At 37.9% G+C, this 20,642-nt stretch overlaps 1 protein-coding gene across 7 annotated transcripts in view; it reads right to left on the bottom strand.

Annotated features, from left to right (window-relative positions):
• Positions 1-20,642, bottom strand: part of rnf213b (ring finger protein 213b) — a 45,707-nt gene that overhangs the window by 10,266 nt on the left and 14,799 nt on the right. For 6 of the 7 annotated variants that reach the window (NM_001353867.2, XM_073917715.1, XM_073917713.1 and 3 more), the window contains 31 exon segments: positions 725-808; positions 899-1,031; positions 1,125-1,361; positions 4,989-5,074; positions 5,345-5,510; positions 5,618-5,866; positions 5,949-5,983; positions 6,265-6,346; positions 6,435-6,677; positions 6,855-6,965; positions 7,687-7,809; positions 7,905-8,092; positions 8,219-8,417; positions 10,042-10,153; positions 10,272-10,371; positions 12,950-13,101; positions 13,199-13,381; positions 14,331-14,431; positions 14,585-14,705; positions 14,827-15,014; positions 17,029-17,232; positions 17,337-17,512; positions 17,603-17,736; positions 17,848-18,036; positions 19,102-19,237; positions 19,350-19,506; positions 19,604-19,653; positions 19,841-19,957; positions 20,036-20,172; positions 20,274-20,372; positions 20,466-20,602. In NM_001353867.2, coding sequence (NP_001340796.2) covers positions 725-808; positions 899-1,031; positions 1,125-1,361; positions 4,989-5,074; positions 5,345-5,510; positions 5,618-5,866; positions 5,949-5,983; positions 6,265-6,346; positions 6,435-6,677; positions 6,855-6,965; positions 7,687-7,809; positions 7,905-8,092; positions 8,219-8,417; positions 10,042-10,153; positions 10,272-10,371; positions 12,950-13,101; positions 13,199-13,381; positions 14,331-14,431; positions 14,585-14,705; positions 14,827-15,014; positions 17,029-17,232; positions 17,337-17,512; positions 17,603-17,736; positions 17,848-18,036; positions 19,102-19,237; positions 19,350-19,506; positions 19,604-19,653; positions 19,841-19,957; positions 20,036-20,172; positions 20,274-20,372; positions 20,466-20,602 — 4,429 coding nt within the window. 7 annotated transcript variants of the gene reach the window in all.

A 20,642-nucleotide genomic window follows, 5' to 3' on the forward strand; every position in this document is an offset into this window, starting at 1 on the left:
CACCCAGATGAATGACAATGATCTATTTATTTTTAGATTATGCTTTTAAATAGGCATCATCCTTGTAACCAGAAACTAGCACTGGATTCTAGCTTTACTTTTATTTTTATACAAATTTTCCAGCTTGACGTTTTATAACTTCAATGTATTTTTTATCATTATTTCTCATGGTATAAACAATTGTTTCCACAATACTTATTATCTTCAAATATTCTTTTAAAAGACAGCTGAACCTCAATCAGTGTACTTCTTGTTGTGTCTTCTGTATCTTTAAATTGCGTGAGCCTTTAAATTTTTAATGGATTCTGACTGGCTGTCAGTGTTTTCTATTTCATCAGCTGAAAAAAAAAGACTGTTCTGAAAGTGATCCTGACGATATGATTGCTCTGCATCTTTATCGTTGTGGTTGTAGTGTACTATGCTATTCTGTAACACTGTGAACAATTTTTAAAACTATATCTTTAGAGTTATTTTTATATTTATCTTGCTCGGTATGAAAAGGGCTTTATGGGCCAGATTTTGAAACAGCTGAAAAGGAATTTAATGAATCGTTTTATTACTAAAAGATGAGCAATGAAAGTTTATGGATATCATAGATTTTAGTGATTACTTTTATTTTTAAGTTGTCAGTCAAATCTAAAAAGGGGGTAATAATACTTAATTCAACATATGAATACATACATCACCACACATAAATAACAGACGTAAACTTCTAACAACTTACCGTTACTAGATATTTCCATTCTGAGTTGGTTCCACACTTTCATGTATATCTCGACTCTTTCTGACAATAGTTTCTTCTGGTGGCCTATATTCAGTAACCCAAATTACAGCACAGCAATGTTACATACTTGATAAATCAATAAACAATCTATCTCCAACAGTGAGTATGACAGACCTGCAGGAATACAGTGCAGCAGTGAGGCGATGGTGTGGTTCTGGGTTTCAGAGCCTGGAGGAAGCACTTTCATTAAATCAGACAAAAGGGCAGCAAGAGCAGGCAAACAGTCCAGCTGTCTTATATAATGTACCTGATGATGCAAACACACACAACATAAAAACATATTCACAGCTACTGTAATCTGACAAAGTTGTGTTGAATGTTAAATGTTAAGTAAACAAACCTTTTGGACAAAAAGCGTGAGCAGAGGTGCTTGAGTCTGGTCTATTTGCTGAGAGATGCTTTCCACAGTAAGGACAGATGATGGGCTCCAAAAGGCAGAGTGCTCGGTGGGACAGTTAGCTGGTAGTTGAAGCATTCTTTGAGGATCTCCTCTCAGCACCTTCACCAGGGGACTGTTAGAAAGTCTGTTATCTGCTGCAATCAGATCCTGTGCATTGTTTAATTCTCGGTCCAAATTCTGAAAACAAGAGGCAAACATCAAGTGCAAACAAGGTTAAATCAAGTGCAATTAATTTGTTATTCTGTAAATCAAGGTTGCAACTACACTGCATGGTTCAAGTGACTCAATTCTGATTTTTTTTCTTCCATGTGGCACTGAATCACATAAGCTGCGTCCCAAATCGCATACTTATGCACTATTTTACGCCATTTTGTAGTATAAATAGTGTAAGTAGTGTGTTCACATTGAAAACTCTCAAAATAATAAGTGCACTTTAATTACCCGGATGATGCACTCATTCAGCCGCTAAAATGAAGTGTGTAATGATGGACACTTCACGCACTCAACGACCGCAGGTTTGCTTACGTAGCGGAAGGGGCGGAGCGATCGGACGCACATGTTGAATAACTTTATTTATTTTGGATAGTGAAAGCAAAATTCTCCTACGAGAGTGATTATAGCGCCTCCGGATGGTAAATGCGGCAATACTCACGGCAGGTATTACTTGATAATTCAGTCGTTTATTTCACTGATTTGGCAACAGTCAAACGTCATCAGGGAAACGGTTTGAATTTCCGCTTAGTAAAAAAACATTAGTGTGCCATTTGGGACAGCACTACATACATATACTATCATGTTGAGTGTGTAAGTGCATAAGTACATAGTGCATGAGTGCATAGTGTATAGTGTGCCATTTGGGACGCAGCTATGGATTCCTTTTTACTCAAATAAGATTCAGGCCTTGTTCATATGTGGAATTTTATCCGATATGAATCTAATCCTTGTCTTTGTGTCTGCAGTGTAAGCAGGTAGATCTGATTTTCACCTGTCAATGCGAGTTGCACTTTATTAAAAAGTAGTGATAATAGGAGGTGAATGAAGTGAATGAAGAATGAACAGATTTCAGAGTCCCAAACCTTAAATCTCATACACAAGGACTTAAACAGGTTTTATATTGTCATATAGCACAAATATTTAAGCATGTTAATGAGAGAGAGAGAGATAGAGAGAGAGAGAGAGAGAAAGAGAGAGAGAGCAACATCCGCCACGTAACCAATATAAAGATAAAACTGTTGCATACATCACATGCATAAATCACGCCATGGACATTACTTAAAGATACCTACTGGTTTAAAAAGGCCTAGATTAAAAGAAGATGGCCAAGCGAGAACTTTTCAATCATAACTATAGTAAAACAACTGTCAAAAAGAATTTTACAAATGAAACCCTGCGAACAGATAAAATACAGGAATGGAGAAAAGAGCGCTCTTTTATTATTAGCTGTCAGTCAGTGCCTGCTCATTTTTTTCCTGGTCAATGCACCTTTGCCGTGTGCTGTTTAAATGCAGACAATCGGATAAGAGTCACTTTTAAAAGATGATGTAAGCAGGCCATTAAAAAAATGGATAGTCACAAAATCGGAATTGACCATCAAGATCTGCAGTGTAAATGTAGCCAACTAACTGTTGGCCAGTTTTTATGAGGTAATTAATGTTTTTAGGCCAGTGGTTTAAGTAAGGGCCTACTCACACTATGCCATCCGTACCGTGCCCAAGCCCGTTTCCCGGATCGTTTGAGAAGTGTGAGTGCGCTGAATTGGGCTCAAGCACAGTTCACTTGGCCGGCCCTGGCCCGGTTGGAAGAGGTGTGCCTGAGCGCGGTTCACTTGGGCTTTGGCGCGGTACGCTTGTGTGTGAGTGCAAAACGCGCCAAAGCCCGAAACTGAAAGCGAGACGTGACTTTTAAGGGACTGTTTCATGTGGATTTTATTAATCAATCTTACTGTTCAATGAATGCAAACTGCCGTAGTTTATTAAATACGCAAACCTCTCACTGCACGACAGCTGCACACCTTCAGTAAACCTTCTCATTCCTGCAGCACGAGGGCTTTAAGATTGTTTATGAGTGTCAAAAGTGGAGGATCTGTTCGGCGAAATATCTGACTGCGTGTCACAGCATCCCTAAGGACTGTTTGCCGAAATATTTGACTGCATGTCACTGCATAACAAACGACTGAAATAATATAACTAGAGAAATCTCTGTGCTGAGCGAGAGCGCTCACTGAACAGCGCAGCATCGATGACGTAAGCGTGCCAAGGCCGGATTGTAGTGTGAGTGCGGGCCGTCGGGGGAGACGGGAGGGGGTACAAGCATGCTTTGGCTCGGTTCGAGGCAACTGTACATAGTGTGAATACGGCCTAAGAGTTTTCAAAATAGGGCCCAAGAACCTGCCAGGGGAGAAAAATGCCAAAGAAATGTAAAAATAGAAATAATTACACAATAACTGAATTAAGACACATAAATAAAAAATGTCATAAAATGGATAAGGTAATAATTAAACAAATCATATAGTTTTAATATAATATAATATTTTAAACAATTTAATAATTATGCAATTTCTACAAAAATATAATTGTTAAACAACAATCTAAAATTTAGAATAGAAAAAAAACATTAAATTTAAAATAAAATATATTTTATTATTTTATGAATACATATTTAATGCAAATAATTAAGCAAATAATCGTGTAAATTAATTTTAAAAAGCTATAATGAGTAGAAAGAATTATACATTATACATACGCCAGTTTTCACGCTCAGAATTGCTCACGTTTGGATTTACTAACGATGAACTGAACGTGGGAATGTGCGCACCTCCACGCCAGCTTTATGACTGGCGTAGGCACATTTTTTGTGCATGTCTGTTTTATTTCCATTGGCGACTCCTTGAGGCAGTTGTTAAATTGCACTCTACAAAGTGTCTGAGCCTTGCAATGGCAGCTGTATGAGACGGGTTCATCTGGCAGGTATATAAGGTTTCCATACCATACAGTTGACCAGCTAAACATTAAAGCCTAATTTGCAGCGGTCGCCTGTTTTCCCAATGTAATCTGAGCTATCTACTGCACGCACATTGCTATAAAGACACTATCTGAAGATGAATTTGCATGCGTGAATCAGAAACATTTCCATTTGATAAATATGATGCACATCAAAAATATGATGCACAAACTTATTGATTCCTACTTGTCTTTCTCGTGATAAATAGTTGGCAAAATCTGATATGTAGCGGGGGAAAAAAGAAGAAAGAGTTCATCAGACGCTGGATTCGAACCGAGTTCATGCTCGAACGTGTCAAAACATGTTGACATGCGTCTTATGAGCTGCGCCACTGAGACTGTTGCGAGTATTGCAACATTTTACACCTATAAACCACTCTATTTTTTTCTTTTGTTGTTAATTCCGGAGAACCAACTTGCAAATAACACCGCTTTTCTCCATTCTACCTCCGAAAGGAGCACCTCCAATTCACATTCTGTTCAAAGTTTCTCTTTTTGCTTGATTTTGTCATTGCTTTTTCGTTGAGTTTTGCCAAAGTATAGTCATTAGCATATTCATACGGGGGAGGAGGCAGGGAGGGGTTTTGTGCTCATTCATGTTACGCTTAGTTTCACGTTCATTCAGATGTACAAAAGAATATGCTTGAGATTCGGCGTACGCAGTGTTTCATACATCTGAATTTTTTTCTGCGTACACACATTTACAGCTTTGTGTGTACGCAATGCTTTAGTATGATTTCCACGCAAGTCTTCGTACATGAGGCCCCAGGTATAAGATTTTTTTCACATAATATTCAAGACTGACCTGCAAGACAGGACTGATAGCAGTTTTACACACTGTAATCTCCCACTGCTCCCTGGACTTGCGTGTTGAAAGATCAACATTGGCAACTGACATAGAAAAAAAGATGAAATATAATTATAAGTATAAGCAGTAAATTGATGAAAACTGAGATAATAATGTAAGTATTATAAATAACTTAATCTTAAAAGTTGATTGATTTAAAAATGTAATAAATACTATTAGTATGCAAGTAATACTAAAACTGTACTGAATTTTGTTTAAATCATATACATTAAACACATATGATGCTATGTAAGTAAGTACAATATATGCAAAGTTCAAGCAGGATTAATTTTAGTCAAGCTTAATATGGATACCTGGGGTGGTCTGAAGAAACCTGCTGAAGATCAGATGAATTACAATGGCAGAGTCATCAATGTTAAGAGTTAAAGTCTTCCCAAGAACCTCCATGTCTTTCTCAAGATGTTGCCAGAGGAACTGATAGACATCAGAAACATCTGGATGGATCATATTTCGGATGCCCTGTGAAGAAGCAAGAGCTTTAGAAAACAGTGCTTTGATTCAAATAGCTGATATTTAGAAGTTATAATTGCTCAAAAACAAAATAAACCTCCTTTAAATCTTAATACCTGTTGGTAGTGAATAAGCCCTTGCAGCATAGCCAGATGAAGACACAGACGGAGAACACAAGACTGTGCTAGTGTGAGTTTTCTGTTTGGGGCTTCAGACCTGGTTCTGGCTTGTCCCAGGATATGTCCAGGTCGTGTCCTGTCATAGTCGCCATAGGCTTCAGTAAAACCTGGCACTGGTATATGTCCTTCACCTCCTATTTCGACTCCACAAGTGGCACATTTTGACTTGGCCATTGGTCTGCCACACTAAATCGTGTAAACAAATTATTAATTTCCCAGACCATAGTTTCTATTAGTGGAAATAAAAATGGAAGAAAATACGTCTTACCTCTCCAACAAAGCATGCATGACTATTAGAACAAACTGTGAAGAAGGGAAAAAAAACTCAAGTCAGGTACCATTTGAAGAAGGTTTAGTTATTTTTTATGGTGTTCTTGTTACAGTAATTGTAATGTGTAATTGTAAAAATACTGAGTAATTTTAATTAACAACATGTATTCACTATAGGTTTAGTATTAGGGATTGGTTTAGGGCTTCCTGTAAATATGCTTCATGCATAATGCCAGTAATGACTCTTATGAGTAACAAAGACACTGAAATAAAGTGTTACACGAAGTGTTTGTATTTTTACTTGTCATACTCACAGTACATCTTTAGTTTTTTCTCTGAGAGCCATTGTTTGGCCTCACTGGTATGGTCATCAGGCATTGTGGGTAAGAAGGCTCCCTGAGAACAAAAAAATCATCATCATCATGGTCGATGATAATCAAATCACACAAATTTTCAAAATGTGTTGTAAGATAGAAGTCCTTACTGTCATGTTTTGAGGTTGAGAGGCAATGTTGAAGAGAGGACTGATCAGTCTGTTCCCGCTATAAAACACTGTGCATGCATGCACCAGGAGCTCCAGCACTGGACGTCGCTGAGCAGGTACACCAGTACCAAGGCGCAGATTAGATCCTGGACCTCCAATGTGATTGGATAAGAGAGCAGTGCAGAACTCTCTGGCATGTCCTGACATGTTGTCTCTAATAACTTTTTCCAAGATGCTGATTTGCTGTTGACCAAAGGGGTAATTCAAGTATTTAAGTCTGTCAGGATGAAGTAACGTCTTTAATAAAGAATTGATTATTTATTTATAGATAAACACAGTCAAGTGAGTCCAACAATGATTTCTGCTGAAATCTTTATATTCAGTGCTGATTTATAATGATAAAACCTAACCAACTCTTACCTGTTCTTGAGGATGTAGAGTTCTTTCTGGCGACATAAAGCGACAGGTGACCTGCCTGAACACAGCTAGTGTCAGCAGGGCATTTTTCAAAGGGCCCGAACCAACTGATGCCTGAGAAACAACACACATGCTCAAACTCCAACTACAAATTACACTGTTATTCAGAAGTTTAAGGCACATTACAAAAGGTAAGAGTGGGGGGCGGGTTTAGGAAGGTGTCTCCATGCCTCCCCTAGCAAGATGCCTCCCTGGCCAATAGCTAGGCCCACAAGGAATCTGTAGAAATCTGCCCATTATTGAGACTATTTATTTACTTGTGTAAATGTGTGTAAATTTATATTTATTCAGTTTTTTTATTAATTTCAGCAATATTATTGACCAATATACAAATGTTGATATGATTTTTATACAATACAGTTTGTACAGTAATATTTTCTGTCATTTGGTAGATATATTATATAACAGACTTGCTTTATTTGCCAAATAAGTGGATCTAATTGGATTTGCATAGCAAACATTAAATAAAAGTTAAAATTGTATTATTTTTTATTTCGTATATTAAGTTTTTAGTTGCGATACAAAATTCTGCGCAGAAATAGCAAAAAATGTCCACAGATTCTGTCTGGCCCTACCGATCACCCATATTGCCCATGCCTACAGTAAACCTGCCTTTGTGAAGTAAACATTCTGTAAAATAAAGTACAAGCATTTTCTAATTAAACATTTAAAAACACATTTATTAACCAAGTTATGACTTCTGCTGAGTTTGAATAGTAAGTGGCTTGCTCGCACAGTTAAGCATATATGGGTTTTTATATTCAAAGATTCTGACCTGTAGAGCTTCTTTCAGTCCATCAGTCGTCCCCACCTGTGTTGATTCCCCCACACCGTCTCTAAGAGCACGGTATGACTGACCACAACACAAAAAACGATCCACCTCTGCTGGAATCAACCTCTGTAGAAGATAACACAACAATGATCACAAAATGTCAAACTTAATTTCATGAATACCAATAGCCCATGTTCCAGCATCATCTTGAATGGCCGTACATGAAGGCGCATCATCTCTGCAGGGAAGATCCATTCATAATCAGTGCTGTTGATCAGTGCTTGCAGGAAATCCATGCCAGCCTGCCTGTTGAGAGCTCGGAGAAGGTAAACTCTGTACCAGTCATTGTCACAGTAGTCACACACAGCTTTAACTTGCTCCATAAACTTGAACTCCGCTTCCACAAAATCTGTACAATACCAAACACATGGAAAAATTGCACAACAAAACATTAAATAACAGCTTAGTTTTTTTTATATGGCTTTGTAATGTACTATAACTGCAATGAACAGGTCAGACTGGAAGCCCCTCTTACTGTTTTTTTGGCAGATAGCTTTAGACAGGATATAGGCAGCAGAGTCCAGACACATTCTGAGGCGAGCCATAGACATCAGAAACTCAGCAGGGTCATTCTGTCTGGAAGGAGTCTGCTTACGAGCCAGGCGGCTAAGGAAGTTTGTGTTTTCCCTTAGATGTTTATGATCTCCATTAGAATCAGAACACAACAGTGTATCCTGCATAGACACACGCAAATAGCCTAAAATTAACATTCAATAAGTGCCAAATGCAATAAAACAATCAGGGATCTGTTTCCGAAACCATCGTTAGCCAACTAAGGTCACAAGTTCTGCCGTTACAAACATAGTTGGTTGACTTAACGTTTCCCAAATCCATCGTTCCAACGAACATTCGCAAACTGCATCACCAACTAGTAAGCTTGCAACTACACCTAAAGAGCTGTAGTTTGAAGCATAGTTCCTGGTTGTGTTCTATTCCCAGTTATCCTCTCTTTGCCCTATTCATTTTACTTTGATGTAATTTGCTTTCAAAGTATTTTTACAGTTCAATTTCTTCATATTGACAATAGCATTCCCTTCACAGTGCACTTTGAAAACATTTATGCCATTTTGAGCACATCGGTGGCTCATGACGAAAGCTATAGGTGACCTAATATTTAAAAGGGGAATTTCTGTTACGTCTCCAAAGCTTGTGAAAACAAAAATATATGGCATACGTTAATGGTTTAAATTTATAGTAGGGTATTTAATAAGAAATGTATCTGTGCTGTATATGACATGGGCCTGTTGGTTAGAACATTTCCACAGTGGTTTGAATGGGTCAAATTGTAAAAAAAACTTTTACAATAAATAAAAGAAAAGAAAAAATAAATAAAAAATATCCTACTTTATCATAATAATAATAAAAAAATAATATTAATAATAATTATTATATTAAGTAGGATTTTTTTGTTCATTTCTTATTAATATCCTACTGTAAATAACAATCAGTAACGGTTTATATATGAGATTAAAATATGTGTTAGCTTAGTGATTTTATGCTTTAGAATAGAATATTGAATATTCTAAATAATATTTATGAAGGAAACATAGGCCCTATTCTATACATGCCGTTTATATATATATTTAAATTAATATGGAAAAAGTGTGCATGTTTTTACCAAAACGAATATTGGATTTTTTTTAAGTGTGTGCATGTAAAACAATATTACTTGCACAAAAAATTAGTTTTTTTTTTTTACAGAAGTTGTTACTCCACCCCATTTAGAGCGTCATTAAGGACATTTTACGTTATAACTACTGTGGTTCAAACGATGGATCTGCGACAGAGAAACTACGGTTTTGGGAAACCCTCATCACTATATCATTCTTTTCCCAAATGATGCACAGTACTATGATAATTTAGGCGTGAGTTATGTCATTGTTTGGGAAACGCACACCCCGACTTTTACTTGTCAATTAGACCAATTTTTTTATTATTATTTCTAACAATATACCTGAGAATGGTGTATAGTTTTGTGCAGTTACAGTACCAAATTGAAACGCGGTTACATAATTCTATAAATATGAATAATAATGTATTCTCCTGCAGATTTATGGTTCCATGTTTCAACGAGTTAAATACATTGTTTGGTTTTGTAAGTTTACAATTTTTGTTTTAAATAATATTCAATAATATGAAGGGCGACATGGTGGCTTAGTGGTTAGCAATGTCGCTTTACAGCAAGTAGGTCGCTGGTTAGAGTCCCGGCTGGTTCAGTTGGCATTTCTGAGTGAAGTTTGCATGTGTGGTGAAAAGAAACATGGAATACTTTATATTTAAATACTTGTTATGACAGACCTGGAAACAGTTGACAAAGAGTCTGTAGAGTTCAGTTCTGTCCTCTTTGTCCAGAAGCTTGTTCTCTAGGTCTTCCAGGTAACTCTGAATATGCTTCTTCACCTGTTTCAAACTGAGGAGATTGACTTATCAGAATTTGAGATGGAGCTAGATGAGAGCAAGCAAAACAGGTCACAAATGCCTGTGTGCATTAAGGTGTGTATCAGTATGTGTTGTCAGTGTTGCAGCACCTGTATTGCATAAGAAGTTTAGGTAGCACAGATCGCACCACGGGACTCTGGTCAACACATTCCAGGAATGGGGTAAGCTCTCTGGTCTTATAAACATCTCCTGTAATCATTATAAAGCAGTGAAAACGTAACTATGAGTGCATATTTTAGAGTAAATATTTTTTTACAGTAGATCTTTTCAGTTAATAGGTTAATTTGATTCACAAAACTAAACACAAAATATTTATTCACAAACTGGTCTGTTCATGTGAGTTGTTGGGCTTTGGCATACAGAAGGGGTATATTTTTACAAGAAGTCAAATTATAATTTTTTACAATACGTAATTAATTAAACCATAATGCAAATGCCTCATTTTAAGCAAAAACGCATTTATTTGCATGTGATTCTTTAAATGGAAATAAGCTTTAGCTTCATGTGTGTATTATTAGCATATCTGATCCATGCAACTTTTAAACAAAAAAACAACACTACTAACAAGACTCGAGCCAGGCCTCAACTCCTTGTGTGGGAATTACATAAACTTGGAATATTGTGATGCAGACACTCCCAAAAAGGTAACTCAGCACTACAATCATAGCATTTGAAGGTGTTCAGAAACGGTGCTTGCTTAGTGACATTAAGATTAACTTATTTTGAAATGGATTTTGTAATTTTGCTGATTTTTTGGCACTAAAGGAAATTAAAAGTGTAAATAAAAACCTCTTTAAATTTCAGTGACTGTATGATTTCTGAAGACTTAGGCTTTCCAGCCTTCAGCGCCTGGACTGCAGCTCTGCACAAGAAGTTTGGCCAGAGGAGAAATGGTTATGCCCAACTGAGGCTGGTTTTTCTTGTGTTTTTTTCCCTTCACTTTCATTAAAGAGCCCATATTATGGGTTTTTGAAAATGCCCTTCCATGTAGTGTGTAACACAGCTCTAAGTGAAGTGAAATTTCCAGCTAAGGCTTAAATCTGTAAGTGTACAGTGTTTAATACTGTTGATTCATCAATAGAGGAGTCGACTCTTAGTGCTTCAAACGAGTCGTCTTGATAACGAGTCATTAGGTGTTTCGCCATGACGTACTAACGAAGCCAAGTTATTCAGGCGCACGCGCAAACCCGGGGGATTTGAAACCTGAGGCCCCGCCCTCTAACACAGAAACCCACCCACACACACAAACACACACACATGCCGGTCGATTGAAGTCACACTTCAGATGGATATTATTGAGTCTCTACCCAAAGATGAAACCTCAGCATTATAACCCAGCCTTGGGCAGTTGGAAACTACTGAAAACTTCTGGAAACTACATGCTACAAAGAATACTTTGTTTGTTAAAGGAAGGATCAGTAAAGACTACTGATGGACATGTCAGGACATGGATCGGTTTCTTCCTCCATTTCACAAGTGTAAGTACGTGCGATTAAAGTTGTTGCCTCGTTTACTCTAGCTTGCAAATGTATTTAGTTGTGATTTGTTACTTCTAACCGCATGTACTGTATCAGGTTAACTCGCTATATTCTCATATTGCGTGCAAAGCCACGCTAAAAATGCGACATGTGCCGCTTTGTTTACGTTCCCGTGGAGGAGGGTAATGTGTGTGTGTTTGTGTGTGTGTGTGTGTGTGTGTGCGCGCGGGTTGTCGTCCGGAGGAGGGTTATGTGTGTGTGTGTGTGTGTGCGCGATGTCGTCTGGAGGAGGGTTATGTGTGTGTGTGTGTGCGCGATGTCGTCTGGAGGAAGGTTGTGTGTGTGTGTGTGTGGACGCGTACGCGAGGACGAGGGCAATATGTGTGTGTGGGTGTGTGTGTCTGTGAAAAGAGCAGAATTTGACAAGCTAGGAGATCTCCTCGCCAGTTCTTGGGAGTTTTTGTTCAATAAAATAGTTAGTCGTCTGTATTTTCAAGTCCATTGTCTGTATTTACATTCATCCACTGGTATCCATCCATTTACAACTCCACGCCTTACACTATCGAGCGTGTATGCACTGTGACTACTTCTATTTTGTTGATTAACTGCTGGGCATTTTACTCTGTCGCATAAGGCAGTCAGTGTCGACCAATCGCAACAGACGGTCATCTGTCCAATCAGCACAGATAAGCTTCGCGCTAAGGAGGGGTTTGGTAACAAATGAATCACTGGACGATTCATATTGGAGTCGCTGGGATAATTAGGTAAAAATAAATGCAGATCATAAGACCATGAAAGTGTTTTTTGACCTTGCATGCATATTGTTGGAGACCCAACCAAAATATGACCCTATTTCATGTATTATATGGGCTCTTTAATTGCTGAAGTTTGTTCCTTGCCACTGGCTTGCTTGGTTTGGGACTTGTGGAGCTGCACATCGATGGATTTGTTTTTCAGTGATTAGACTTTCAGCAGTGCAATTAAAACCACACTGAACTGAACCAAACTGAAATTTTACTCTGAAAACTGGACTGAAGCAGTTTCAATTTAATAGAACTTCTATGTTAAGCTGCTTTGACCCAATCTACATTGAAAAAGCACTATAGAAACAAAGATGAATTGAAAATTTAAAAAACAGACTGACAGAGTAGAAGTTGCATGGATCACTTTATATTTGAATGGTAATTTGAGAGCTTTACCACTGAAACTAGTTCTCCTCAAGCACTAAAAAAAACAACAACCAACTATGTACAGACATTGCATAATAGGATGGAATAAAATTAACGCACCTTGTGCCGAGATGAGAAGAGAGAAAAGCAGTTCCACCAGATCATCTGGAGGATCTTGATCATCAGTCAAACAAAATCGAGAAACCACTTCCAGGAAAAATGTGTTACAGCATTTTATTATCTCCTTATGTTGTTTCAGGGCAAAGCTGTAACTTGAAAATGAAATTACTTTACAAGGGAATCACCGCATATACACATAGTAGTGGGTATTAGAGGCTAAGAATATCAAGAATAAGGAATTAAACTCACTTGAGGGTTGTGGAGACAGTTGGTTGGTAATTGTTTGACAGAGGTTCTCTGCACACGGGACAGTGCTGTGCTTCTTCTCTCTCCATGGACCTCCTCAGACAGGACCGACAAAACACATGCTCACAAGGAAGAGCAAAGGGCTCTGACAGCTCCATCAGACACACGCGGCACTTCACACCATATCTGAGAATGAAGAGTATAGAGAAAAGTAATCAACAAACAGAGAGTTTCTTATTGGAATAGCATGGCCTAGACAAAAGAAATAGAAAATAATTCATTTAAAGTTAGTAAAGTCAACCCAGGCTCGTTGTGAATATGCACCCCTGTCTACATTTCTAGAGACTGCAAAAAATGTACCCATGTGCCTGCATTTCATCTATAAAACAAACAATATGGGGTGATATAGGGACAGCTTCTGTTTCTTTTTGCGCTACCCCTGACCGCTTACCTCCGTATGAACGGGTTTTTCTGTGTTACCAGTTTTCCGAGTAGCTCACCACGTATGCCGGTGCACTTAGGATGCGGAGTAGAGTGAACCACAATGACAGGGTTTGAGTCCGGCAAAGAACAGTTCCAGAAACCAGATAAAACAAAAACAGATTGCTTTAGAACACACTATAGGTTTAGGTAAGGGGGTGGGCAGGTCAGTCAGTCAGTCAACAGCAAGCTGGTCGGCTGAAGTGTATATTGTTGCACCCTCTGTTGGACTTAAGACCAGCAGAGGCGAGAAGAGCACATGCAAATTGCATGCGTGGGAGAAATTTGAGATTATCAAAAAGTGTACACAGCGGCCTCTGGTGGATTCACAAAAACTGCAAGTAGACATACTACCAAGTACATCAAAGATATCCAGCCAGAATTGGGCCAGACTCTCATTGAGCCTTTCACCATACAGTTGGTACAAATTGCAATCTCTGTCTATCACTTCTAATATTCGGACCAACACTGTGGTCAAAAAATCTTTAAGATAGCACCACAAAGTGTGCCTGAACATATGACAGAAATGCTACCTGGTTGTTTGGACTATTGCTAGATTATGACATCTCAAGAAACGTAGACCTGTGTACGTATTCACAATGAGTTTAGGGTTTACTAAAGTGCAGGTGCCATTAAACAGATTAGTGAAGTGTACCGCAGTTCGCTGCTGATGGACTCCTCATGGTAATCATTGAGTATGCGAATGATTTGCTGAAGATTGTCTTTGCTCCTGAAATCAGGAGACCCTTCCACTAGCTGCGAGAGAGAGTAATGAAGATTAAGTGGTTTATGTTAAAATTTAAAAAGAAATTACCTAAATAAAACAGTTTCAGTGAAGTGAGAGAACTAGACTATAAAGTAATTCTACATTAAAATCTCCTTTAAATAAACAGGGAAGTCTAGACTCACCCCATGTAACTGACTGCAGTGTTTCAGAGTTAGTGCTATTATCCGTTCATCTCCTTTTTTCATCTTGATGACAACCTTCTCAATAAAAACAGCCACTAGGAGTATACCCTGCCACACTGACCTGCGTCAATAGGATATAAGACATAAAGTGAATGGTTAATTATAATGTGTATGAAACTATACAACATGAAGTTATGCTTTTTAGTAATCCAATTTTTTTGTTGTCAATTTGTATTGCTCACTGTATAGTCTCCAGGTATTTAAGACAGCCAGGGCTGCAGAGGGCGCTGTAGTCTGGACTGAGCACTCTCTCTATACATGGTTGAAGCTGTTCAACTCTTTGCAAGAAGGTCAAGCATTCAGTTAGTGATGTTACAGGTAGGAGCTTTGTTTCTTCAACACAGATGCCAACAGCTAGAATGTCTTCACACTGTAATAGACAACACAAGAAAATAAATATCTTTAAACCTATATAAAGTTCATTTTATTATTCGTGATGGGAGAAACAAAACTTTTCAAACTTTTGAATCAGTTGAACCAATTGCATTACGAAATGACATCTGTTGGACAAAATAAAATGTACAACAACACAGGCCAAAGATGCATTATGAACACTTTAAAAGCCCACTGCAAATGTTTTACTGACAGCAAATTATAGCAAATGGAAATAATAATATGCAGTCATTTATCAATTTATTTTCAGGGATTGTTTTTATTTGCTCCATTCCATGTTATGGCTTAAACAGGCCAGTTAGAGACTATTAACAACTATTATATATTTTAATTATACACATATCTAATTAAAATGTCTACCAGCTTATAAAACAGAGTGAACTGATCTCATCAAACAGATATTATTCCAGGATATATAGCTTCACAGATATTGCCCCCAATCGAGAACCACTGAAATTTAGAATTTTTTCCAAACAGTAACGAAGTATCATTAACTGAAATCACGTGAATGTAGGAATTAGATATTTGCTCTAAACCACTGATTCGAAATTTGTAAATGTTTCAAGTAATAAAACAGTCATCAAAAATGTTTACACTGTAAAAAATGTTGGGTTTCACACAATCAATTTGTGTTGGGGCAACATGCAGGAATTAGGGCCCAATGCTAATTCTACCCCTTAGCCCTTCCGCTTACCCCTACCCCTCATTTTGCACGTTCATGTGAAAGGGTAGAGGTGTCCCAATTCTCTTTAGCTTGAAGGCATAAGGCTAAGGGGAAGGGCTAGATTCTCCTTCAAATAGAGATTTTTCAGGATAACACTAGAGACCAAGGGGTAAGATAATTTCTCAGAATACATCATCTACAACGGCAGGACGGCTGCAAACGGAAGGAGATGCATAAATTAGTATTTTTGTCATTATTAAAATTTTTTACAACAAACAAGCATGTTTTAATACATTTATAACCGCGTTCGTGTTTTACCATCATAGTTTTAGAAAAATAGAATTAGGATAGGGCCTATGTTAACTTATTAAATTTTTTTTTACTTAGTTTTTACAAATTCGAGTGGATTGAACATAAAACAATGAAGTTGTCCCCCAATAAACATTAGGAATTGTGTTGTTTCAGCTCATTTTAAATAAATAGTTAAAAACAAACAGCGAACATCGGTTTTTGAGTGTAGTTTAAATTTAGAAATTTGACTTTACACATTGGTCATGTACAAATGGTTTGCTACATTTTTTACACAGGCACTGGAATCTAAGGGCGTACTCACACTATGTACAGTTGCCTTGAACTGGGCCAAAGCACGCTTGTCCCCCCTCCCATCATCCCCGATGGCCCGCACTCATGTTACATTTGCGTCTGGGCACGCTTACGTCATCAATGATGCACTGTTCAGAAAGAAGCGCTCTCGCTCAGCTCAGTGATTTCTTTAGCTATATCGTTTTAGTCATTTGATATGCAGTGACACGCAGTCAAATATTTCGCAGAACAGATCAGTCACTTCTGACACTCATAAACAATCATAAAGTGCTTGTGCTGCAGGAATTAGGAGGTTTGCTAAAGGTACAGCTGTCATGCAGTTAGGGGTTTGCGTCTTTAATAATCTAGGACAGTTTGCGTTCATTGAACAGTAAGAATGATTGATAAATCCATATGAAACAGTCCTGTAAAAGTCACATCTCGTCTTCAGTTTAGGGCTCAGGCGCGCTTTGCACTCACACTACATGAATATGAGCCTAAGTGAACCGCACTCTGGCACACCTCTTCCAACCGTGCCTGGGCCAGCCAACTGAACTGTGCCTGAGCCTGATTCAGAGCACTCACACTTCTCAAACAATCTAAGAAACGGGCCTGGGCATGGTTCTGATAGTATAGTGTGAGTACGCCCTAAGTTACCAGCATATACTGACTAACTAGCGAATAGCGTAAATAGACAAGTATCCAAAATCAACATAGAAACCCATGCTACACTCTTGCTTCTCACCATATCAGGGCTTTCCCTCTTTGGTCTTTCTTGCTGGATCAGACTGACCAGCTGAGGGTTGAGCTGAAGGACATGTGATAATGTGTCCATGCGTGGATTGTAAATTTGGGCTGCTGCATGGATCCATGATGGAGAGAGTTCAGGAGATACTGACATCATTGTCTGCAGAGTAAACACGCAACCTAGTACTGCTGATTGAAGTACCTATAAGAAAATATACACACAGCCCAGCAGATGTCCAGTTTAGAACATGAAACAAGTAAGAACATTGTAGCCAGATTATAAAAACCTATTTACTATTATCTCACCCAATGCTCGTCCTCAGAGTTGACTTTGAATGCTAGAAGAACATAATCTGTCAAGTAGCGTTGACCCAACTCTACATTCTCCACATCTGATAGTTTCTGAATATAGCTGCCAAGTCTACTGCCTGATACAGCGCTAACAAACTGTTGAATCCTGGCTTTAATGTCTTGCTCAGAGCCTGAAAAAAAAGTAAAAACATGTTGTTTGCATGACTTCATAAAGCTGCATGTGTTTATACATTTTCAGCACAAAAAAAAAGACATCTCACTTCGCACAAACTCAGATTCCTCCCATAAACTCTGACAGTATGTTTTTATTAGCCAGCTGTAAGGAGCAGCACAAGGTTGTTCAACTTCTCCAACAAATAGGTGACACTGCACATTAATCTCCTGGTCTGGAGCTCTACAAAAAGAGAAAAATCCTCTCATCAGTTGTAGTTAATTAATCAAATGTATTTCAACGCCTCATTTATTAATAAACAGATTTCAGAACATAATGTGGATTTAATCATACCTTGTATTTTGTGATGGAATTAGGTCAAGGAGTTGTTGATCTTCAAAAATATCCAGCCAGAATTGGGTCAGACCCTCACTGAGACCTTCACCATACAGTTGGTACAAGTTGCAATCCCTGTCTATCACTTCTAATATTCGGGCCAACACTGGGGTCAAAAAATCCTGTAAGTAGCGCCACAAAGTGTGCCTGAACATGAAACAGAAATGATACCTTGTTAGTTGTGACTAATCTACGGCTGTTTATCGAGTGCAATTGACATATTTCAAAGTCATGATAGTCTTTGGTAGGCTTGAAGATATTCTAACGATTATTTCAATAATCAATTAATCTGGCGATTATTTTTTTTTTTTATTAATCGATGAATCGGATTAAAAAAAGCATTAATTTCCAAACGTTTATTCGAAAAAACTCATCCCCCAAATAATAATAATAATAATAAAATAAAAAACTAAGCAGTGGGCGACGCAGTGGCGCAGTGGGTAGCATGTTCGCCTCACAGCAAGAAGGTCGCTTGGTCGCTGGTTCGATCCTAGGCTCAGTTGGCGTTTCTGTGTGGAGTTTGCATGTTCTCCCTGCATTCGCCTGGGTTTCCTCCGGGTACTCCGGTTTCTCCCACAGTCCAAAGACATGCGGTACAGGTGAATTGGGTAGGCTAAATTGTCCGTAGTGTATGTGCATGTGTGGATGTTTCCCAGAGATGGGTTGCTGCTGGAAGGGCATCCGCTGCGTAAAAAACTTGCTGGATAAGTTGGCGATTCATTCCGCTGTGGCGACCCCAGATTAATAAAGGGACTAAGCCTACAAGAAAATGAATGAATGAAAAAACTAAGCAGTTTGTCCTGTTTTCAATCCAAATATCTAAATATTTTTAAATTAAGATACATACTAGACTCATGAAATAGCATAAGAAATGATGTCTTGTTTTCTGAAAAAGCACGTAAATTCACCAGTAACTTCCCAAATACATGCAAGTAAGTGGCTGGTAAACTTAGAGAAGAGTAGATTCAACTTTATAGTGACTTTCAGTATGTGCATCTGATATGAATAAAACACATCGGGAAATTATATTAGAATGGATTGTTAGACTTCCTTGTGCATTTTACAAACTCTAAAGGTATTGCTTTACTATTACTTGTGTGTATTTACATGTGTAAAGCATAAATTAAGCATTAGGCAGTTAAAACACTGCATAATAACACTGCTTATTTTAGACATCTGCTAATGCTGGTTGAATTTATATTACTACATTACCTCAGTGTTCCACATTCTTGCAGAGCTTCATGATTCTTTGCCACTTTATAAACCCAGTCTTTTGCATTTGGAATCAGTTCTTCCTTCTGAATCAATGCAAATACCAGTCTCTTTAGCAACACTTGTTGGAAACGTGCTGAAAAAACATACAAAAGATATTTTTGATGCAAGTTGATTGTTTTTAGTCTCTGATGAACTATCGTTTTACATATATAATAGTCACAACAACAGATATAATGAAAACCAACCTCCTGTCCGCCCAGGGTCACATGCCAAAAGCCCAAGCAATATGTTCATGCGCTCCATACTCCTGGAGGTCTTTTCATCTGTATCTCTTAGCAATGAAACAGCTTTCTGGGTACAGGATCTCAATAGGGACAAACTGTGCAGATGCACTGAATCACCCTAAAAAAAAAAAAAAAAACAGTGTTTCAGTCAGTATGTATAACATTACTTTATGGATATGTTTAAATTAATCCAGTGCACTTTTAAAACCTTTTACCTTTTCACTTTGTTGTCTATTTGTATTCATTTCATCCGACTCTTTGACATCTGTAAAATAGTTTTTTACAAATTATAACAAATGTTATAGCTTTCTAAATACAAATGTATGTTTTGCTTGCTTGTGCAAAGCTTGCCCCAACAAAGTATGGTGTTGTGGGTGGTAGCAGAAGTGGTATAGTATTTGTAAGTTCCTAAGCTCTCCTCAATAAGAAGAGTTGGTCCTTACAGTACATACCTGACTCGATTGTCTGTGAAATTAGTTGACTTATAGGTATTCCACAAAAAGCTTTAAGGTTTAAGCACAAGTCATCAGAATCTCTAAGGTCATCAATATGTGCAGACAGCCAAACTCCTTCAGAAAAAAAAGAATATTTATTTGATAATGTCTTAACACAGTGCAAATGTTTCAATTAAAAAAAATTTCACTTACCTCCTTGAAAGCCAATGTACTTGTCGCCAGTAATTGAAGTACATTGCTCTCCAATTCTGGAGAGTTTTGTAATGAACACAGTGTAGATATTGCACTCATCTGATTTTAAGTGCAATATTTCATTCATGGTACAGTACCTGATGTAAAGGTAAAAAAAAAAAAAAAATTTTAAAAACTGACTTTGGGTGTTGCGAAATTAAAATCTGATTTACAATGCCAATACAATCAATGTACTTACTTTGCTGAAGCAATGAGTTCATTTTTGCATAGTGACTCTTCCATGTCCATCTGAATCAGAAGAATGTGCACTGAGGGCCCTGATTCCCTCAGGAAGGACCTGTGGAAGAACACATAAAAGGTATTACAAATAGTTGACCATCTGTTGCTAAAGCAAATTGTACTGTAACAAACTAAATATTTTAAACTTCACTGTATCTTGTTGCAGAATGAAGCCTCTGTGTCAAACTGGTGTAAAGAGAGCAGAAGAAAACGCTCAGTGGACAAGCCCAAGGCTGGAGCAAGGTTTCTCACATCAGCTCCAGTGAGAAGATTGGAGAATGTTGTTACCTGACAGAAACCATGATCATTAATATGACTACATGAGACA

The sequence above is a fragment of the Danio rerio genome, chromosome 12 (assembly GCF_049306965.1).
Source record: "Danio rerio strain Tuebingen ecotype United States chromosome 12, GRCz12tu, whole genome shotgun sequence".
NCBI lineage: Eukaryota > Metazoa > Chordata > Actinopteri > Cypriniformes > Danionidae > Danio > Danio rerio.